This window comes from Caretta caretta, chromosome 2 (assembly GCF_965140235.1).
Source record: "Caretta caretta isolate rCarCar2 chromosome 2, rCarCar1.hap1, whole genome shotgun sequence".
NCBI classification, from domain to species: domain Eukaryota; kingdom Metazoa; phylum Chordata; order Testudines; family Cheloniidae; genus Caretta; species Caretta caretta.
Window position 1 is genome coordinate 3,585,959 of NC_134207.1, and position 21,389 is coordinate 3,607,347.

Below are 21,389 nucleotides of genomic sequence, written 5' to 3' on the forward strand. Positions count from 1 at the left end.
GCGGGACGCGCGAGCCAGCTGCCCAATCACAGCCCCAATCTCCAGGGAAACGCAAGGACCCCGCCCCTCCATTCCGGAAAACGTCGTGGCGGGCCCGCCTCTGCGTCACCACGCAGACCCGGAAGTGCGGTGGCCTCCGGTGGGGCGGGGCCTGCAGAGCCCGGAGCGGCTCCCGGGAGGGAGGCTGAGGGAGCGCGCGCGCGGGGCCTGGCCGCTGGGGAGACGGTAGGGCCGGGGGCCTCCTCGCGGCTGGGGGGCGGGGCCTCAACCACGGCAGCGTTGGGGGAGGAGCATGAAACCCCCCCCCCGTGAGAGGAGAGGTCTGAGGCGTGAAACCCCCGAGGGCCGGGCCTGGAGGGTGAACCCCCCTGCGGGAAGGGGCGTGAGCCCTCTGAGGCAAGTGGGGGGGTGGGGTCTGGAGTAGGTGGGACATGAGCTGTCTGGGGGGCAGGGATGAAATGGGGAGAGGAGGGCCTGAGCCCCTCCCAGGCAGTAGTGTGTAAGGGGGGGGCGTGACCCCCTCCTTTGGGGGGCCTGAGCCCCTCCCAGGCAGTAGTGTGTAAGGGGGGGGCGTGACCCCCTCCTTTGGGGGGCCTGAGCCCCTCCCAGGCAGTAGTGTGTAAGGGGGGGGCGTGCCCCCCTCCTTTGGGGGGCCTGAGCCCCTCCCAGGCAGTAGTGTGTAAGGGGGGGGCGTGCCCCCCTCCTTTGGGGGGCCTGAGCCCCTCCCAGGCAGTAGTGTGTAAGGGGGGGGCGTGCCCCCCTCCTTTGGGGGGCCTGAGCCCCTCCCAGACAGTTGTGTGTAAGGGGGGGCGTGACCCCTTCCCTGGGGGGCCTGAGCCCCTCCCAGACAGTTGTGTGTAAGGGGGGGCGTGACCCCTTCCCTGGGGGGCCTGAGCCCCTCCCAGACAGTTGTGTGTAAGGGGGGGCGTGACCCCTTCCCTGGGGGGCCTGAGCCCCTCCCAGGCAGTAGTGTGTAAGGGGGGTGTAACCCCCACAGCTGGAACAGCTGTCCATTCCCCTAACCCTGTTGTGGGGCATTTGTCCTCCTCTGCTGCTCTGTTCCCAAATGTCTCTGGAAAAGGGGCTGCAGGTTCTGTTCCCCTCTGCCCCTGAGGGCTGTGGCTTTGTGATATCTGCTGCCCCGCTCACCCCCCATTGGAGATGTCTCCTGCAGTGTCTCCTCCTAGCAGCTTCCTCTATCGCTTCCAGCAGAACCAGGCCCAGAAGAGCAGGTTCCCCTGCAGGGGAGTCGGGGCTCGTTCTGCTGATGCTAAAGCATCATTTCTGGATGTCAGCAGCTTGTAAGAGCTGCCCCCTCTTGTTGGTCAGTAGGTTGTAGTTTAGTCTGCTCCAAAAGTGACTGGCTGAATCCTAGCATCTCCTAGGGTATGTCTACACTACGAAATTAGGTCGAATTTATAGAAGTCGGTTTTTTAGAAATCGGTTTTATATATTCGAGTGTGTGTGTCCCCACAGAAAATGCTCTAAGTGCATTAACTCGGCGGAGCGCTTCCACAGTACCGAGGCAAGCGTCGACTTCCAGAGCGTTGCACTGTGGGTAGCTATCCCACAGTTCCCGCAGTCTCCGCTGCCCATTGGAATTCTGGGTTGAGATCCCAATGCCTGATGGGGCTAAAACATTGTCGCGGGTGGTTCTGGGTACATATCGTCAACCCCCCATTCCCTCCCTCCCCCCGTGAAAGCAAGGGCAGACAATCATTTCGCGCCTTTTTTCCTGAGTTACCTGTGCAGACGCCATACCATGGCAAGCATGGAGCCCGCTCAGGTAACCGTCACCCTATGTCTCCTGGGTGCTGGCAGACGCGGTACGGCATTGCTACACAGTAGCAGCAACCCCTTGCCTTGTGGCAGCAGACGGTACAGTACAACTGGTAGCCGTCATCGTCATGTCTGAGGTGCTCCTGGTCGCCTCTGTGAGGTCGATCAGGAGCGCCTGGGCAGACATGGGCACAGGGACTAAATTTGGAGTGACTTGACCAGGTCATTCTCTTTAGTCCTGCAGTCAGTCCTATTGAACCGTCTTATGGTGAGCGGGCAGGCGATACGGACTGCTAGCAGTCGTACTGTACCATCTTCTGCCGAGCAGCCATGAGATGTGGATGGCATGCAGTCCTTCTGCACCGTCTGCTGCCAGCCAAAGATGTAAAAGATAGATGGAGTGGATCAAAACAAGAAATAGACCAGATTTGTTTTGTACTCATTTGCTTCCCCCCCTCCCCTGTCTAGGGGACTCATTCTTCTAGATCACACTGCAGTCACTTACAGAGAAGGTGCAGCGAGGTAAATCTAGCCATGTATCAATCAGAGGCCAGGCTAACCTTCTTGTTCCAATAAGGACAATAACTTAGGTGCACCATTTCTTATTGGAACCCTCCGTGAAGTCCTGCCTGAAATACTCCTTGATGTAAAGCCACCCCCTTTGTTGATTTTAGCTCCCTGAAGCCAACCCTGTAAGCGCCCCTCCCAGCGTCAGAGCAATGGCAAACAATCGGGCATCTGAGAGTACTGTCCAGAGCAGTCACAATGGAGCACTCTGATGGGGCTAAAACATTGTCGCGGGTGGTTCTGGGTACGTGTTGTCAGGCCCCCGTTCCCTCCCTCCCTCCATGAAAGCAAGGGCAGACAATCATTTCGCGCCTTTTTTCCTGAGTTACCTGTGCAGACGCCATACGACAGCAAGCATGGAGCCCGCTCAGGTAACCGTCACCCTATGTCTCCTGGGTGCTGGCAGACGCGGTACGGCTTTGCTGCACAGTAGCAGCAACCCATTGCCTTCTGGCAGCAGACGGTGCAATACGATTGGTAGTCGTCCTCGTCGTGTCCGAGGTGCTCCTGGCCACGTCGGCTGGGAGCGCCTGGGCAGACATGGGCGCAGGGACTAAATTTGGAGTGACTTGACCAGGTCATTCTCTTTAGTCCTGCAGTCAGTCCTATTGAACCGTCTTATGGTGAGCGGGCAGGCGATACGGACTGCTAGCAGTCGTACTGTACCATCTTCTGCCAGGCAGGCAAGAGATGAGGATTGCTAGCAGTCGTATTGCACCATCTTCTGCCATGCAGGCAAGAGATGGGGATGGCTAGCAGTCGTACTGTACCATCTTCTGCCGAGCAGCCATGAGATGTGGATGGCATGCAGTCCTTCTGCACCGTCTGCTGCCAGCCAAAGATGTAAAAGATAGATGGAGTGGGTCAAAACAAGAAATAGACCAGATTTGTTTTGTACTCATTTGCCTCCTCCCCTGTCTAGGGGACTCATTCCTCTAGGTCACACTGCAGTCACTCACAGAGAAGGTGCAGCGAGGTAAATCTAGCCATGTATCAATCAGAGGCCAGGCTAACCTCCTTGTTCCAATAACAACGATAACTTAGGTGCACCATTTCTTATTGGAACCCTCCGTGCAGTCCTGCCTGAAATACTCCTTGATGTACAGGCAAACCCTTTGTTGATTTTAGCTCCCTGAAGCCAACCCTGTAAGCCGTGTCGTCAGTCGCCCCTCCCTCCGTCAGAGCAACGGCAGACAATCGTTCCGCGCCTTTTTTCTGTGCGGACGCCATACCAAGGCAAGCATGGAGGCCGCTCAGCTCACTTTGGCAATTAGGAGCACATTAACCACCACACGCATTATCCAGCAGTATATGCGGCACCAGAACATGGCAACGCGATACCGGGCGAGGAGGCGACGTCAGCGCGGTCCCGTGAGTGATCAGGACATGGACACAGATTTCTCTGAAAGCATGGGCCCTGACAATGCATGCATCATGGTGCTAATGGGGCAGGTTCATGCTGTGGAACGCCGATTCTGGGCTCGGGAAACAAGCACAGACTGGTGGGACCGCATAGTGTTGCAGGTCTGGGATGATTCCCAGTGGCTGCGAAACTTTCGCATGCGTAGGGGCACTTTCATGGAACTTTGTGACTTGCTTTCCCCTGCCCTGAAGCGCATGAATACCAAGATGAGAGCAGCCCTCACAGTTGAGAAGCGAGTGGCGATAGCCCTGTGGAAGCTTGCAACGCCAGACAGCTACCGGTCAGTTGGGAATCAATTTGGAGTGGGCAAATCTACTGTGGGGGCTGCTGTGATGCAAGTAGCCCACGCAATCAAAGATCTGCTGATATCAAGGGTAGTGACCCTGGGAAATGTGCAGGTCATAGTGGATGGCTTTGCTGCAATGGGATTCCCTAACTGTGGTGGGGCTATAGACGGAACCCATATCCCTATCTTGGCACCGGAGCACCAAGCCGCCGAGTACATAAACCGCAAGGGGTACTTTTCGATAGTGCTGCAAGCTCTGGTGGATCACAAGGGACATTTCACCAACATCAACGTGGGATGGCCGGGAAAGGTGCATGATGCTCGCATCTTCAGGAACTCTGGTCTGTTTCAAAAGCTGCAGGAAGGGACTTTATTCCCAGACCAGAAAATAACTGTTGGGGATGTTGAAATGCCTATATGTATCCTTGGGGACCCAGCCTACCCCTTAATGCCATGGCTCATGAAGCCGTACACAGGCAGCCTGGACAGTAGTCAGGAGCTGTTCAACTACAGGCTGAGCAAGTGCAGAATGGTGGTAGAATGTGCATTTGGACGTTTAAAGGCGCGCTGGCGCAGTTTACTGACTCGCTTAGACCTCAGCGAAACCAATATTCCCACTGTTATTACTGCTTGCTGTGTGCTCCACAATATCTGTGAGAGTAAGGGGGAGACATTTATGGCGGGGTGGGAGGTTGAGGCAAATCGCCTAGCTGCTGGTTACGCGCAGCCAGACACCAGGGCTGTTAGAAGAGCACAGGAGGGCGCGGTACGCATCAGAGAAGCTTTGAAAACCAGTTTCATGACTGGCCAGGCTACGGTGTGAAAGTTCTGTTTGTTTCTCCTTGATGAAACCCCCCGCCCCTTGGTTCACTCTACTTCCCTGTAAGCTAACCACCCTCCCCTCCTCCCTTTAATCATTGCTTGCAGAGGCAATAAAGTCATTGCTGCTTCACAGTCATGCATTCGTTATTCATTCATCACACAAATAGGGGGATGACTACCAAGGTAGCCCAGGAGGGGTGGTGGAGGAGGGAAGGAAAATGCCACACAGCACTTTAAGCACAGCACTTTAAAAGTTTACAACTTTAAAATTTATTGAATGACAGCCTTCTTTTTTTTGGGCAATCCTCTGTGGTGGAGTGGCTGGTTGGCCGGAGGCCCCCCCACCGCGTTCTTGGGCGTCTGGGTGTGGAGACTATGGAACTTGGGGAGGAGGGCGGTTGGTTACAGAGGGGCAGCAGTGGCAGTCTGTGCTCCAGCTGCCTTTGCTGCAGCTCAACCATACACTGGAGCATACTGGTTTGGTCCTGCAGCAGCCTCAGCATTGAATCCTGCCTCCTCTCATCACGCTGCCGCCACATTTGAGCTTCAGCCCTGTCTTCAGCCCGCCACTTACTCTCTTCAGCCCTCCACCTCTCCTCCCGGTCATTTTGTGCTTTCCTGCACTCTGACATTATTTGCCTCCACGCATTCGTCTGTGCTCTGTCAGTGTGGGAGGACAGCATGAGCTCGGAGAACATTTCATCGCGAGTGCGTTTTTTTTTCTTTCTAAGCTTCACTAGCCTCTGGGAAGGAGAAGATCCTGTGATCATTGAAACACATGCAGCTGGTGGAGAAAAAAAAAGGGACAGCGGTATTTAAAAAGACACATTTTATAAAACAGTGGCTACACTCTTTCAGGGTAAACCTTGCTGTTAACATTACAGACATAGCACATGTGCTTTCGTTACAAGGTCGCATTTTGCCTCCTCCCACCGCGTGACTACCCCCTCAACCTTCTCCCCTCCCTGTGGCTAACAGCGGGGAACATTTCTGTTTAGCCACAGGCAAACAGCCCAGCAGGAATGGGCTCCTCTGAGTGTCCCCTGAAGAAAAGCACTCTATTTCAACCAGGTGACCATGAATTATATCTCACTCTCCTGAGGATAACACAGAGAGATAAAGAACGGATTTTGGTTGAATGCCAGCAAACATACACTGCAATGCTTTGTTCTACAGTGATTCCCGAGTACGTGTTACTGGCCTGGAGTGGTAAAGTGTCCTACCATGAAGGACGCAATAAGGCTGCCCTCCGCAGAAACCTTTTGCAAAGGCTTTAGGACTACATCTAGGAGAACCGCAAATGCCAGGGCAAAGTAATCCTTTCACATGCTTGCTTTTAAACCATGTATAGTATTTTAAAAGGTACACTCACCAGAGGTCCCTTCTCCGCCTGCTGGGTCCAGGAGGCAGCCTTGGGTGGGTTCGGGGGGTACTGGCTCCAGGTCTAGGGTGAGAAACAGTTCCTGGCTGTCGGGAAAACCGGTTTCTCCACTTGCTTGCTGTGAGCTATCTACAACCTCCTCATCATCATCATCTTCTTCGTCCCCAAAACCTACTTCCGTATTGCCTCCATCTCCATTGAAGGAGTCAAACAACACGGCTGGGGTAGTGGTGGCTGAACCCCCTAAAATGGCATGCAGCTCATCATAGAAGCGGCATGTTTGGGGCTCTGACCCAGAGCGGCTGTTCGCCTCTCTGGTTTTCTGGTAGGCTTGCCTCAGCTCCTTCAGTTTCACGCGGCACTGCTTCGGGTCCCTGTTATGGCCTCTGTCCTTCATGCCCTGGGAGATTTTCAGAAAGGTTTTGGCATTTCGAAAACTGGAATGGAGTTCTGATAGCACGGATTCCTCTCCCCAAACAGCGATCAGATCCCGTACCTCCCGTTCGGTCCATGCTGGAGCTCTTTTGCGATTCTGGGACTCCATCATGGTCACCTGTGCTGATGAGCTCTGCATGGTCACCTGCAGCTTGCCACGCTGGCCAAACAGGAAATGAGATTCAAAAGTTCGCGGTTCTTTTCCTGTCTACCTGGCCAGTGCATCTGAGTTGAGAGCGCTGTCCAGAGCGGTCAGAATGGAGCACTCTGGGATAGCTCCCGGAGGCCAATACCATCGAATTGTGTCCACAGTACCCCAAATTCGAGCTGGCAACGTCGATTTAAGCGCTAATCCACTTGTCAGGGGTGGAGTAAGGAAATCGATTTTAAGAGCCCTTTAAGTCGAAATAAAGGGCTTCATTGTGTGGACGGGTGCAGGTTTAAATCGATTTAACGCTGCTAAATTCGACCTAAAGTCCTAGTGTAGACCAGGGCTAAGTCTAGCTATCCCTCTCTGCCCTTCTTCTTTGATGTTGGCTGGGAAATAAAGGGAGGAAGGAGAAGAAGGGGAAGGGGCTATGGGAGTGCTACCTGGGACATGAGGTTATCGTTCTTTAATTTCCCCATGTGTGTGCCACTGACCAGCCTCAGTGGTGTGGGAGATGGCCAGGATTTGGTGCCACGATTGGCTGTACCACAAGGTGATGTTATGGTCAAGTGCAGTGGGATGAGGCATGGGTGGGCCACATTGTGGGATGGGGGGTGTGCTCATGGTAATGGAGCTAGTTGGTTTGAGAAGGTATACTAGAATGTCTCTTGCACTGTGTTTGGTCTTTCAGTGCTTGAACCCCCAGATTCTGTGGCTGAAACCCTCTGATGGCCAGATTGTTTGACTGAATAGGTGGAACAAGGCTGCTAAAGGGCCAGGAGGGGTCGCTGTCCCTTCCGCCTTAGAATCATAGGGTTAGAAGGGACCATAAGGCTCATCTACTCTAACTCCTGATCTAACTTCCTTGAGTTCTGTCAGGATCAGCATAAGGAGACAAGGGAGGAGCAAACCGGCATGAAGGTGGGGGCCAAGTGGTAATCTGCCAGTGCTGCCTTACTTCTTCTCAGCAGTCTGGGCAAAGAGTGGCCAGTATCCCTGATTTATATTACGTGCTGTTTAATCCATAGTAGCTGGCTAATACAATCCCAGATTCAATCACAGATGGGCTGGACGTATTGACGGTTGTAGCATTTATTTATATTATAGTAGCATCCAAAAGCCCTAATCACAATCGAGGTATGTTGTGCTAGGTGTTGTATAAAAATGTGGGGAGAGACCACCCCTACTAAGTAATTAAAGACAAGATGCAACAAGTGAGTAAAATATAGTAGAAAGGCTCACATGCTTACATAGACTAGCTAGTGCTCAACTGGAGAGTTCCTGATCATTCTGATAATGTCTTCATATCAGTATATGCAATATCCGCAATCCCCAGTGATCCGCTAACTAGACATGGATTTGGAGGAGGAAAGGGCAGTGGTATTATGGACTGGTTCGGGGACAGAGCTCCAAGCATGAGGTAGTATAGAAGAAAGCACAAAGATGGTTCTGAGAGATGTGGACAAACTGGTGGCTGAGGCAGATGTTATTAGCAAAGCAGAGTCGATGGGAGCAGTGCGGTAAGATACAAATGGGGATAGATAGGGAGGAATGGATACTTAGTTCAGCTTTAGGATGATTGTGTTAGGGCAGTGACTGTGCTTTTTGGATCTGACGTCACGTACAAAGTGCTTCCCATTTTGACAACTAAGATGAGTTTGACTGAAGACTAAGGAGTCCTAGGAGACACTATTAATTCACAATTCCTAGCATATTGAGCACTCCATCTTTCTCCAGGACTCCTAGCAGAGCCAGCTAAGGTGTTGGGTCTCTTGGACTGAGCCTTACTGCCCTGCCCAGCTGCAGTATCTCTGGGAACAGTGACTGTTGTGTGTTGGCTCAAGATCTAATGCTACTGAGAGCCATGGGATTGCTCCACAGTTTCTGGTTCCATTTATGTTAAGTGGGGGCTCTTTGGTTCTGAGCTTTCTGGTGAAACTTAATATAAGTGCTGTTGTGATTACAGTTGTGAAAATCAGATCTTTGCTACCTGCAGGCTGTAGGCAAGACCATTCCCATCAGGGTGTGCAAAAGGGGCTGAATCTAAAGATGAATAGATCTTATTAGTTCCAGAGCTCTAAGGGATGCTGCTGCCTGCCCACTGTATTGGAGAAATAACCATTTTAGTCCATGACCATAGACACATTGGCCCCATGCTGTTCAAGGTCAGCAGTGGGCTATAGATGACCTGCTAGAGGTTGAAGAAACAGTAGAGACATGTGGGCATCTTGGAAGAGAAATTAGGGTGGAAAGCGAGGAACTTGGTGGTCTATACAGTGTGGGGGGGAAAGGAAGGCTACAGGGAGAGACATGGCAAGGGAAGAAGAGCTGTGAGCTGGTCAGACAGGACCTGCACCCTGACTGGCCTTGTAAAATCAAGAACCAACAATGCTCTGGAGGCTTGTAAACAGTTTAGCAAATTGGACCCACAGGGTTAAATTTCTGCTGTTCTGGGGCTTCCCCTCTGATTTCTAGCCCCCTCCTGTTGTGAGAATGTCAGTGGAGTACTGGAGGCAGGTGGGATCCTTCCTACCTGAAGTTGCTGAGCAGGCAGGTGTGCTGGCCTTCTACCCTTGCACTGGCTTCCCAGCTCTGTTCTTTCACTGTGTGGCTGGCTCTCAGAGAGCAGAAGAAGCAGAACAGGTCAGATGAGGATGGGGTATGTCTCTCCTGCCCACTCATAAGCAGCTGCAGAGGAACAATGCAAAAACTGGTTAATTCCTGGTGAAAGTCAGGGATCTCATCAGGAATGTTGCACTGTGTTCTGGGGGCAGGTGTATTATTAGGTGTTTCTCTTCTCTTTCAGTGGTTCCGTGAAGCTGGGGCTCTGGCTTGCTGCCTCCCTGCAGCCATGCACTCCCTCGTGTTCCTCTGTGCACAGAAGGTGGTTTCCCATCACTCCACGGTGCACGGTGCCTTGGAGTTCATCCCAAAGGAGTTGTATCCAGTCTTGTTCAAAGCAGCTTTCATGAACAAGAAGACCCTCGTGCTGCAAGATCTGGTGCAGACATGGCCTTTCCCAGTACTGAGTTTCCAGAAGCTTTTGCGGAAGTGTCAGCATTGTGACCGTGCTCTGCTCCAGGAAAAGCCCAACAAGCTATGTGTGCAGACTGTCATCCTGGGAGTGGTGGCCTACCTGAATGAGGCTCTTGAAGACAGACTCCACAGCCAAAGGTACCTGTCAGCACATAGCTCATTACCTACTAAAAGGGTCATGTGCTGATGAGACTAAACCAGGGGTCGGCAACCTTTCAGAAGTGGTGTGCTGAGTCTTCATTTATTCACTTTAATTTAAGGTTTCGCGTGCCAATCATACATTTTAACATTTTTTAGATGGTCTCTCGCTATAAGTCTATATATTATATAACTAAACTATTGTCGTATGTAAACAAGGTTTTCAAAATGTTTAAGAAGCTTCATTTAAAATTAAATTAAAATGCTGATCTTACACTGCCGGCCCGCTCAGCCTGCTGCCGACCTGGGGTTCCGTTCACCTAGGCCAGCAGTGGGCTGAGCGGGGCCGGCGGCCGGGACCCCAGACCATCAGTGGGCTGAGTGGCTCAGCCCGCTGCCAGTCTGGGGTTCTGTCCACCGGCTCCTGCCAGCCAGGGTCCCGGCTACCGGCCCCACTAAGCCCGCTGCTGGTCTGGGGTCCCAGCCCTGTCCACATAGAGTAGGTACCTACCTTCTCCCTGGTTCTAGCCATTCTCTTCCTCCCTCTCTGCACTGAGATGAGGGTGGGAGTGCGGGGTGAAGGAGCAGGTTGGGGTGCAGGGTCTGGCCAGGAGCTAGAATGAGGGAGGGGGTGAAGGGTTGGGGCAGGAGGTTTGGGTGTGGAGCTGGGCAGCTCCCATTTGGTGCAAGGGGTGCAGATGGGAATGTGGGCGGGTGGGTGGGTGTGGGTGTGTGTGCGTGCAGGAGCTCCCGTTTGGTGCTCAGGGTGGGGATGTGGGGGGTGCAAGAGTCAGGGCATGGAGTGTGGGGGTGTGTGAGGAGGGTGCAGGAGTCAGGGCAGGGGGATGGGTATGTATGGGGGGTGCCAGAGTCAGGGCTGGTGTTGTCGGGGGGTTCAGGGGTCAGGGCAGGGGGCTGGATGTGTGAGAGGAGGGGTCAGGGCAGAGGGCTGGGGGTGTGGGCTGGGGTCGTGGGGGTGTTCCCAGCCCCCTGCCCTGAGCGGCTCACGGCAGGGGGCTGGAGGGGATACACCGATTCCACCCCCTTCCCCAAGGTCCCCGGAGCAGAGGCCGCAGCATCGGCTGCAGGGAGGGAGAGGAGGAGGGGCAGGAACCCAGCACTCTAGGGGAAGAGGTGGCGGGGAGGGGAAAGCTTCCCTGCCCTGCAAGGAGAGAGCTGAGGGGGCGGAGAAGAGCGGGCCGGGCTGGGCAGGATTTTTAATGGCACGCTGCTGTAGAGATAGCCGTATGCCATTAAAAATTGGCTCGTGTGCTGTCTTTGGCACGTGTGCCATAGGTTGCCGACCCCTGGACTAAACCATATGGGGAGGAGGTGGGAGAGGAGACTTATAGTAACACACTGACAGTGGAGTTCTCAAACATTTTTCTTGCTCGGCCACCCTTTGAAAATATTTGAGGTTGTGATGACCCCACTGCCCCAAAAGTGATAGCAAAATACTCTACGTACTCGTGAGCACTAAATGAAGCATGGAATCATTATCCTTGCAGCCAAAGGCACTGAAGCCTCTCAAAAAGTGTAAAGCAACAGTTTTCAGGAATAAATACGTGGACATTTAAGAAATACATTTTCTGGGTAAACAAAATAGACAACAGGATAGAGTTTGGGGAATTGGAAGCCTCTTTCAGTGATTGTGGGAATAATCATAACGTCCAAGGATTGTGGCTTTCTGTGCAACTATATTCAAATAAGTATCTGGACACTTCGTGCGAGGGGTGCTGCTGTTTTGAAGCGCAGAGCTTTTCTTTTCAATCACAGCTCCAGGGACCTCAGGCAGACCCTTAAATCATCCTCCACATTCAGTTTTCATTTTTGAAATATGAACAAATGTCCATGATTTGGCATTGCCACGCTTACTTCTGTGCTGCCTTCAGAGCTGGGCGACTGGAAAGCAGCGGCTGTTGTACCCCTCCCCTGACAGTCTCCTCTATTTGGGAGCTTGAAATATGGTAACCCTAGCAAAGGATCTAAAGGTTATCACAATATTTTTTGTGATCTCATGACACCCCTATAATAGCCTTGTGACCCCCTTTTGGGTCGGGACCCCCAGTTTGAGAAACACTGCACTAACATGTTAAATGTTATTGACCTGGGGCCTCTGGCCCTTTAGTACAGCCTGCAGTGATGATCCAGTAGGGCTGGGACAAGCTTTGCTTTTGTTCTTGGTTGTGTGACAAGAAAATATGGTGGTTTCCATATCTGGGCTTGTAGTTCCAATTGAAATTGCACTCTGTGTCCCTCTGGAGGAAAAGCTGCTGATCTGAGGCGCTGGGTGCTGACTTAAATCTGGGTGGACCAAATGTTCCAGGTATCTCTTACCATGTTAAACCTGGCATCCAATTTCAGTTTCCCCAAATTGCAGTGGAAGGGGATGACTCTCAGGTAGCAGCTGCTTGGTAAATGCCTCCTCTGGCTCCTTGCATGAGATTGTGCTGCAGACTGCACTTTGGAAGCAGGCTCTTTGGCCATTATGCATGTGGTTTCTCTGCATTGTGGCACTACCAGCCTGTCTGCAGCATTAAAAAACTTCCATTTGTCAAGTGACAGGCCATAAGCAGCTTTGGGAGGTGGGACACAGTGCAGTAATTCCTGCTGGTTAGCCACTGGTTTTATCCATCCATGAGCATTGCTCTCTTCCCTTTGGAAATGGAGGGAACAATGTTAAATCTCAGCCTATCTTAATCATTATGCAGTGCCCAAAAGTACAAAGTGCTTTTTATTTTTTCTGTAAAACAAAGTCCCTGCCAGGGAAGGCAGTGAGATTCACTGGATAGGGGTTGGAGCGGAAACCAGGAGACCTAGAATTAGGAGACCTGCTTTGTGACCGTGGGCTTTCCCCCTCTGTGGAACAGGGACAGTGATACTTAGCCTCCTTCAGAAAGCTTTGAGATCTATGCCTGAGATGCTCTAAATCTTATCGGCACTGAATAGTGTCACTCTTATTTTACAGTGGCGGGAGATGGAGTGGGGAAGACTAAGGGTTGCAGTAAGATCATGTGGTTCCTCTGTTCTAGAATGAACAAGTGACCAAAAGACTAAAGATAGGCAGAGCCAGACGGCGTGCGCCTGAACTGCTAAACCAAAGAGCTAATCCTTAGGCTGCGTGTCACATCGTCTGAGCAACACAAGTGGCCCAGTCTTTACAGCTGCCACGAGAAGGGAGATGAGGCCCCAGTCCTGGAGTGAGTGTGTGTCTTTTCAAGCCAGTAATTGATACGAACACCTCTCCCTCCCCCGCACTGGGTTCTGGTTCCCAAGCCACTGGGAGAGTGACTATATGGCCCTGTGTGGGGAATGATCCTGCAGTGGCTGGGTGAATGAAGTAGATGACCCAATAGGTCTTTTCAGTCTCTCATTTCTTTACTCCTTTTTTCTTGTCTTCCCCAGCAAGAGGCAGCGCCTGCAGGTTCTGGACATGACAGGGCTTCAGGATGATGGAATAGACCAGGGCCCAGAAAGCATGAGCCTGTGGTCCAGGACAGTGACCCTGGCAAAAGCCTGCATCGACATTTCCAAACACCAGAGCAAGTGCACGAAGCGCACCCCAAAGCGGAGGAAGGGCCCCTACAGCAGCTCGGTGGCTCTGCTGCCACCACAGCCTGTGTCTGTGGAAGTCCACGTGGATCTTTTTGTGAACAGCACCTCTTATGGAGTCCTTAAAGATGCCTTGCAGAATAATGCCAACAGCATGCTGCGGCTGAAGTGCCGGGATTTCCGGGCTGAGGAGCTGCCCATTGCAAGTACCGTGGGGCTCCTGGAGTTCCTGGATCCCACGGGTGTTCGGCAGGTAGATTTGAGATTCAATAACCTGGGGCTGTCTGGCCTGAGGGTGATTCTCCCGCACATGGCAAAATTCACCAATCTGGTCAGCCTGAAGCTGCCCTACAGCAACATTGATGTAAGACGGCTCTCAGCGGGGATGGAAGGAAGCCTCCACTACTTCGCCACCCAGCTCAGTAGATTGTCCTGTCTCAAGGAGCTGAATTTGGGCTCCTCCAGGCTTTCCGGAAAACTAAGGCAACTGCTGGGGTAAGCTGTTTGTAGGGCCGAGGGGGCCCAGCTGCGGGCTGCACTGGCAAATTGACAGGAGTGTGAGTGACTCTGTATAATAGATTAGGCTGCAGCTCTTCTTTTGTGACCCCTGGAGACTACAGGTCCCATCATGCAATGCTCCATCTTGATCAGAGAAGCTTCTTTGCATGTTGGGACCTGTATTCTGCAGCCTCCTTTAACATGAAAGTTTGGCCAGTGCACTGCAGGTCCCATCGTGCAATTCTCCGAGCATCCAGACTTTATAACTAGCATTAGGGATATTCATCACCATACGAGTCTGCAGCTTTAACATTGGTCTTGATTTGGCCCTGAGCTACTTGGTGGTGTGGCCTTTTCCAACCATTTTGATTTCTGTCCTCCGCGAGCTACAGTAGTTATCTAAAATGGAACTTACGCTTACAATCTTTCTTCCCACCAGCGATTTGCAGGGTCCCTTGGAAAGCCTGGAGCTGGCCTTCTGCTACCTGCTCCCCAATGACCTCGCCTATCTTTCCCAAAGTCTTCACACCCCCACCCTGAAGAAGCTGGACCTCAGCGGCAACAACTTGTCTGACTCGCTTCTCCAGCCCTTCCAGCATCTCCTAGAAGAGGCCTCCTCATCCCTGCTCCACCTGGACATCATGGAGTGTCGCCTGATGGATATCCATCTGGAGTCGCTTCTCCCCGCCCTGTGCCGCTGCTCTCAACTTCGCTACCTGGGGGTGTTTGGCAACCCCCTCTCTACACGGGGGCTGAAGAACTTGCTGCAGAGGACCATGGGCCTATTGTACTTGCAGCTCGTCATTTACCCCTACCCTGTGGATTGCTACAGTGAGAACCTGCCATGGCCCCCCACCTCCTCTAACCTCTTGAATGGTTCTGTGGATGAAGAGAAGTTTTCCAGGGTGAGTGCTGAGCTGCAACAGATGCTGCTGACTGCCAGCAGGACCGATGCCATCTGGACCACGAACTTATGCAGGCACAATACCTTAGATTATTTTAATTTGTAGCTCACCAGGAATGCAAAACTAAGGAGAAAACAAACTGATCAGGCTGATCATTTTTAATGCCCCTTCAAAGTTGAGCGGTTCAGTGGACACAGCAACAACATGTTTATACACGTTTTTAACAACATCTGTTTAGTGCATGAATTCAAATGGAAGTTCTCTTCTCCCCTTCTGCACTCCATTCAGTAAAGCTGAGATTAAAGCTGCCAGGCTCTATGCCTCTTTATCCATGGCTTATCCCAGATAGTGCCGTTGCTATCCTGTCTTGCTGTGCCTGTGACCCCCTTACCGCATGTAGCTTCTTACGTGCCCCTTACATGACTCTTACGTAGCCCTGCAGAATTCTTAGCAAAGTGTACTAGCCACAGTACATATGCAGCAGCCCAACAATTAGAAGGCCCTTCTCAAAACACCGATCCGTTCCTAGCTTCTGAGCAGTCTGCTCCTCTTTCCCTGCATGGATTACCTCATCTGAAAACCCCTCTCTCCACTTTTCTTCTAATGTATCCCATCATTCTCTCACATGTGTGCAGAGGGCTTAGAAATTTTACCAGTCATGTAGCAGCCAGAGCACTAAACCCACTAGCCAGACAGATGTGAAAGGTGGGGAGACCTATATTTAGGGACAACTCTACTATATTCCCGCTCGGCTGCTGCAAGTGAGGTGTCTTGGGTTACTCTCTCCTTCCCCCAGCCTTCACTTTGGAGTCCTCCTGTGAACTGAATATTTCTTCCATCTCTGCTGTTGCATGGAACTTTCCTAAGATTCAACAAAATAAAATTGGCCCAGTTCTTATCTATTTCCCAGCTGCTTGCAGAGTATAGTAGTGGTGAGACTGACAACACCGCTGTCGGTTTTCACTGCTGCGGGTGCGTGGAAGATCTGAGTACCAGCAGAGGCATTGGCGTGGTATGCAGACTGACTGTTCACACTCCGCTTGTATGCAGAAAGCTTCTTCACAACAGAGAAGGCTAGAAACTTACTTTTTTTTTTTTTAAATGAGAGCTTAGATCCTGCAGAAGATGATTCATGCTCCCTGGTATACTTACCAGCATGGGCATGTGGAGTTTTTCAGCTTGGTGTAGGGGCTGAGTCTCCCTTCCCCTTCCCTATGCTCTCACTTCTTCTCCGTTTGAAGAATACTTTCTCTGGAAAGCCTCGTTACCTGGCCGAAGTAGGTAGTGTTACAGTCACAGCCAAGGCTGAAGTCCTGTTCTCTCCACTGAGACGCACTTCTCCTCTAAACATTTTGTCCTCCTCTCCCTATCTCTCTGGCTTGGCACACACCCAATACTTCATCTCCCTGGTCGATCTATCCACTCGCTCCAACCTCTATGGGGACAGCTTTTGCTGATCCCTCTTGGCTTCTTCTCCATTCAGCTTCTGGTCTCCTATTGCCTTGAATATCAGACTTTTGGTGTAAAAGCCCCTTTGCTTGGAACTCAAACTAGAACTTTTACTAAGTACTACAAAATATCCAATAGGGAACAATCCTGTATTAGCTGAGAGGGACATAATAGATCTCTTCCATCTACCTTATGCTCTCGGCTTCTGCACACCATTCCATACTCAAGCCGTGCAGCTATCCAGTTCCCTTATGGGGTGGGTTTATTGCTACCTGTCTAACTTATGTCTGGTACTGGCTTCTTTTTTCCCTCATTTGTAAAATCCCACAAGGTTACTTTCATGGCCCTCTGCCCTATCTACCTGCATAGTCATCTTATCACTCCCTTCTAGCTTTAACTCAGGCTGATTATACTCTACTGCACATAACTTGACACCTTCAACGATCCCTCTCTTGACCAGTTAAACTTCTGGGCTCATTTAAACTCCCATCAGCTTAAAGTCTTCAAGCCCCACCTGTTTCTCTTGGGCAGGAGGACCTCCCTCCCATCCAACTCCATTTCCCCTCTTGACACACACTTGTGGTTTGTTTCTGCTATCTGTAACTTTGGCATCGGACTCTGAACTCTCCTCTCCTTCCCACCTCCTCTATGGCTGCATATTTGCTTAGATAAACTTCTTTGATCTGGCCACTTAGAGGGAATAATCGTGCCCAATGGGGGGTTAATTTTGTGTGAGACTGCCCAGCTAAGGGACTTTGAAAGCTAGTAACTCATTCCTTCAGCACATTACCCTTGTCAGTTTTACCTGGGCTGCCCCTCTGCTTAAATTCTCCTGTTACTTTAGCCAGTGAATGCAGCCCCTCTCCAAAATCCACTCACATCTGTATATATCCTCTGTTTATCAACCCCATCCTCAAACAACTCCACTAGATCCTTGAGCGTTCAAGATCCATTTAAAAATATACTTTGTACTAACCTTACCCGGCCACTTTATCTCACATTACTCCCCCTTCCCTGCCTGTGTAAAGCTGGCCGCCTCTCTGGCCCTTCACACAGTCTCCATACTCCAATCTCTCTTCAGATGAAAGATACTCTACAAGATAAAGTGTCTTATGACCTGGGGACTTTCTCACTGGAACAACTCTTTAACTAGCTGCCCTTTGGCAGAGGTCACTCTGCTGCTGGACACACTTGTTTGAATCAAGACTTGTCTTGGAGCCACTGTCTCTTTCTACCACCCCGCTCTGTCCCAGTGACGTGGAAAACAAGTACAATGTCGCATTCACAGTGATGACATCGCTGCAGGAGCCGCTAGCAACACGGTGTGAGCGCAAAGCCCTGGTTTCAATAACAGCGCTTTGGCCATTAGAATCATAGACATGTAGGGCTGGAAGGGACCTTGGGAAATCAAGTCCAGTCCCCTGCACTATGGCAGGACCAAGTAAACCTAGACAATCCCTGACAGGTGTATGTCCAACCTGTGTTTAAAATCTTCCAATGATGGGGGATTTTAACAACCTCCCTTGGAAGCCTGTTCTAGAGCTTAACTGTAGAGTTAAGTTAGAGTTAGAAAGCTTTTCCCAATATCTCACCTAAATCTGCCTTGCTGCAGATTAGGCCCATTACTTCTTGTCCTACCTTCAGTGGACATGGAGAACACTTGATCCTCATTCTTTTTATAGCCACCTTTAACATATTTGAAGACTGGTATCAGGTCCCCCATCAGTCCGCTTTTCTCAAGACTAAACATTTTATTTATTTAACCTTTCTTTTTACCTCAGGCTTTCTAAACCTTTGGTCATTTTTGTTGCTCTCCTCTGGACGCTCTCCACGTTGTCCCCATCTTTCCTGAAGTGTGGCGCCCAGACCTGGACACAGTAGTCCAAGTGTTACTATGTGTGGGGCGAATAAAGTGAGAAGAGATTAGTGTTTGAAGGCGATGGGTGGCAGGCTGGCTCCCTCTTCCCTAACTCCCCTAGCAGTGTGCCCTGAGCCCCAGGGGGTCTCCAGAGCTCTTAACACTTTAGAGGGGGGAAGTCACCTTTGAGGGTATGCTGCTAGTCTTGTCTATCTGCCCAAGCTGGGAAGCGTGCTCCCAGCTCTGGTGCAGCTGTATCCTAAGTGTGTCTTCCTCTCTGTATGTCAGCTCCCATCTCCTCCTCCTCCCACCCTTGGCCTTGCCCACCTACCCCTCCCTCCTTCATCTCCTCCTGCTTACTTCTCCACACCCTTTCATGCTGCCCCCTAAGCCTAGAACAGTCCCCATTATTGACTCCCCTCAAATCTGACATCTTTGGGCACCTCCAGTCACTCATCATCTCTGCAGCCCCCTCTATTCCTGTCCTCACGCCTGCTCTTAAGAGATGAAGCTCACTCTCTTGCCTAGCAATCTGCCCTGTCCCCTCTGGTCTGTCTTTTCACCATGTCTATTTCAGATCCATGGAGCAGGCACTTTTGGTGGCTGTGCACATCAACTGTACTAGACCCCTCTACAGCAATTAAATAATCTTTTTCATTCCCTTTCCGTCATGGACTACTATGAGCCTCTCACTCTAGCCGAAGGCAGTGGTGGCTACTGATGGTTCAACCAGTGTTTTATTTTTGGAAATGATCTTGCATTTGTACAGCACCCTCTCAGCTAGAAAGATCTCACGGTGTTTTGCCAACTACATACGAGAGATTGTCTCATCTGTTGACGACATGCAGCCACCTCTGGGGTGAAACACATTCAACAGTGCAACAACACGTTAGGACACAAGCAAAGAATGCTGTGTCCATTTAAATCAGAGGAGGGGATTCAGGGAGGCAGAAAGTAATTGCAGGAGGTGGAATTTGATCAGTACACTGGTGTTTTGACGTTTGGAGAAAGCACTGTGAGAAATCAGCAGGATCCTGGTTTTATGTGTCCTTGGAAAAGGGATTGCCATATTTCCAGCTGCGAGTGAAGTCTACAATAGCCAACTTCTCCAACCACTGAAATGGTAGGAGGGAACTAGCCCTTCGCATCTCAAACAGGTGGGTCAGGGTAGAAGAGAGATTCCTCACATCCGCAGATCATTGCCGGAGAAACCAGGCAAGCTACTCTTTCAAGTCTTAATCCAAGGGGCCAAACATTCAAATAGTAACATGCTGTATCCATTCAAAACCAAACAGCAAAGCATACCCTGCCCCATGATGCCCTATGGGACACTCTCCCAATCTGATCTTTCCAGAGGATGTTTGGGGGCTTTGCCTGTAGGTTGCAGTCATGATCATGAGACCAAATTGGATTGCAGTGGAGAACAGTCTGAAGAGCAATTTCTTTGGGACTTGTTAATCCACAGCAAAGGGAAAGTTTGCTGTCCAAAGCAAAGCTGTACTGATATTAACATACCATGCTCGACATGACTCCCCTGAAAGGGTTAGCTTCCATAAGGCAGAAGCTGCCAACAACAGTTGTCTCACTTTTGGGACACCATCAACCAATGGGAGTATGTTCAGATGATATAATAGCTTCTAACTTGTGTGTCATTGGTTGAAAGTGTTTGTTGCTCGCTATTATCCTGGAGAGTTATGGGGTGGAGTTGGACAGAGATTCTCCCTTTCTTATTCAGTTCAGCCAAACTCATTAAATGCCGGACTTGTTTCTCTAATTCTCCTCTGCACTGTGGATTAGTATGGTCCAAAACCTCCAAGTCACTTCTCAGGGCCTAGAATTGAGGATAACGTGAAATTACTGACCATGTAAATTAGCTGAGATTCTTTGGGCACTAGCCCGAGCAATGCTTAGCCACTTTCAAAGCATTAGGGCCTAGACATGGCCATGTCATCCCCTTGCTCTTGCCAGGCAGTAAAAAAGGCTGCACATTGGGTTTGGAAAGTGATATGCTATTTACTATGACTAATCTTGAGTGGGCAGTTCAGGGATGTCCGCCACAGTGATACACAAAACTAATGCAAGAAGTTCAACATTATTAACGATAAAAGGCATATGTCCAGTCTCAGAATAATCCACAGAGCAACATCCAGTGTCGGTTCATTCTTCTGAGAGATTACAAGGAAAGACAAAATGCATTAAACCCTTAGTCCAGCCTTTAAATTAATTGATTTAAAATAATCTAACCTGGAATGATAAACTGGTTCAGAAATACATTCCAGTCGATCAGTCACTGTTTCCATTATGCATAAGATTCAGTAGTTTTAATCCCTCCCAATTTCTGTCACATAGGGGAGAGCTAGTTCATTTAAAGCAAAATTTAGGTGACAGATTCCCTTACACTTGGAACCGATCTTGCTGCTTTCCACTAGGCAGGCTCCCTCTGATACAAATTAAAGTATCTGCCAGTTTCTTGAAGTCCACATTGAGCACATTATTACTGTAGAATAGACAGCAATAAAACTTTTCTATTTTGGCATTTGCATTGGCCGCCTAAAGCCTCTTTTGCTAGAGAGGGCCAGCGTGGTCATTCGAGCATAAAGCATGAGTAACCGGAGCATCCATCTATTAGTGTGAACTGTTCTTGCACTGTAATTAGCTATTAGATAACAACGGGGTTGTAGTTCTTGTCACTGGGACTTTTTTCCCCTATAGTCTCAGCTATCCCCCTTCTAGATTCCACCAAGAGATTTTAATGAAACCCCTACAGAAATGTACCTGGCCGTGTTCTGTATTAGCCATTAGAAGCCTGTGATTCACCTTAGAAAAAAACCACCACTTAATTCCTGAACAATAAGTGGTCCTCTTTTTATGCCCTATACAGCCTGGCTGAAAATACATCCCAGGGGAGCAAATACTAATGGTTTGTGCTTCCTTGACACCTTCCATTGCAGGATCTCGCCAGGCTTTACAAACACTATTTACTTTAGTCTTTTAACTTGTCTTGTGAGTTACAGCCATAGCACTGTTCTCATGTGACAGCTGGGGAAACTGGAGCATATCAGTGTGGCTTTCCTTGGCTGTTCTGTTTCCATGTTTGTAAGGGCAAATAGCA

At 50.4% G+C, this 21,389-nt stretch overlaps 1 protein-coding gene across 2 annotated transcripts; it reads left to right on the top strand.

Annotated features, from left to right (window-relative positions):
• Positions 1–128: 128 nt before the first annotated feature.
• Positions 129–20,051, top strand: LRRC14 (leucine rich repeat containing 14). Of its 2 annotated transcripts, none has more exons than XM_048841854.2 (4): positions 129–225; positions 9,648–10,015; positions 13,421–14,062; positions 14,505–20,051. In XM_048841854.2, exons 2-4 carry the CDS (start codon positions 9,693–9,695, stop codon positions 15,073–15,075), a joined length of 1,536 nt encoding a protein of 511 aa, XP_048697811.1. In that variant the 5' UTR covers positions 129–225; positions 9,648–9,692; the 3' UTR covers positions 15,076–20,051. The 2 variants fall into 2 exon arrangements, with proteins under 2 accessions (XP_048697811.1, XP_074980982.1); XM_075124881.1 differs by lacking the exon at positions 129–225 and adding an exon at positions 258–396.
• Positions 20,052–21,389: the final 1,338 nt, after the last annotated feature.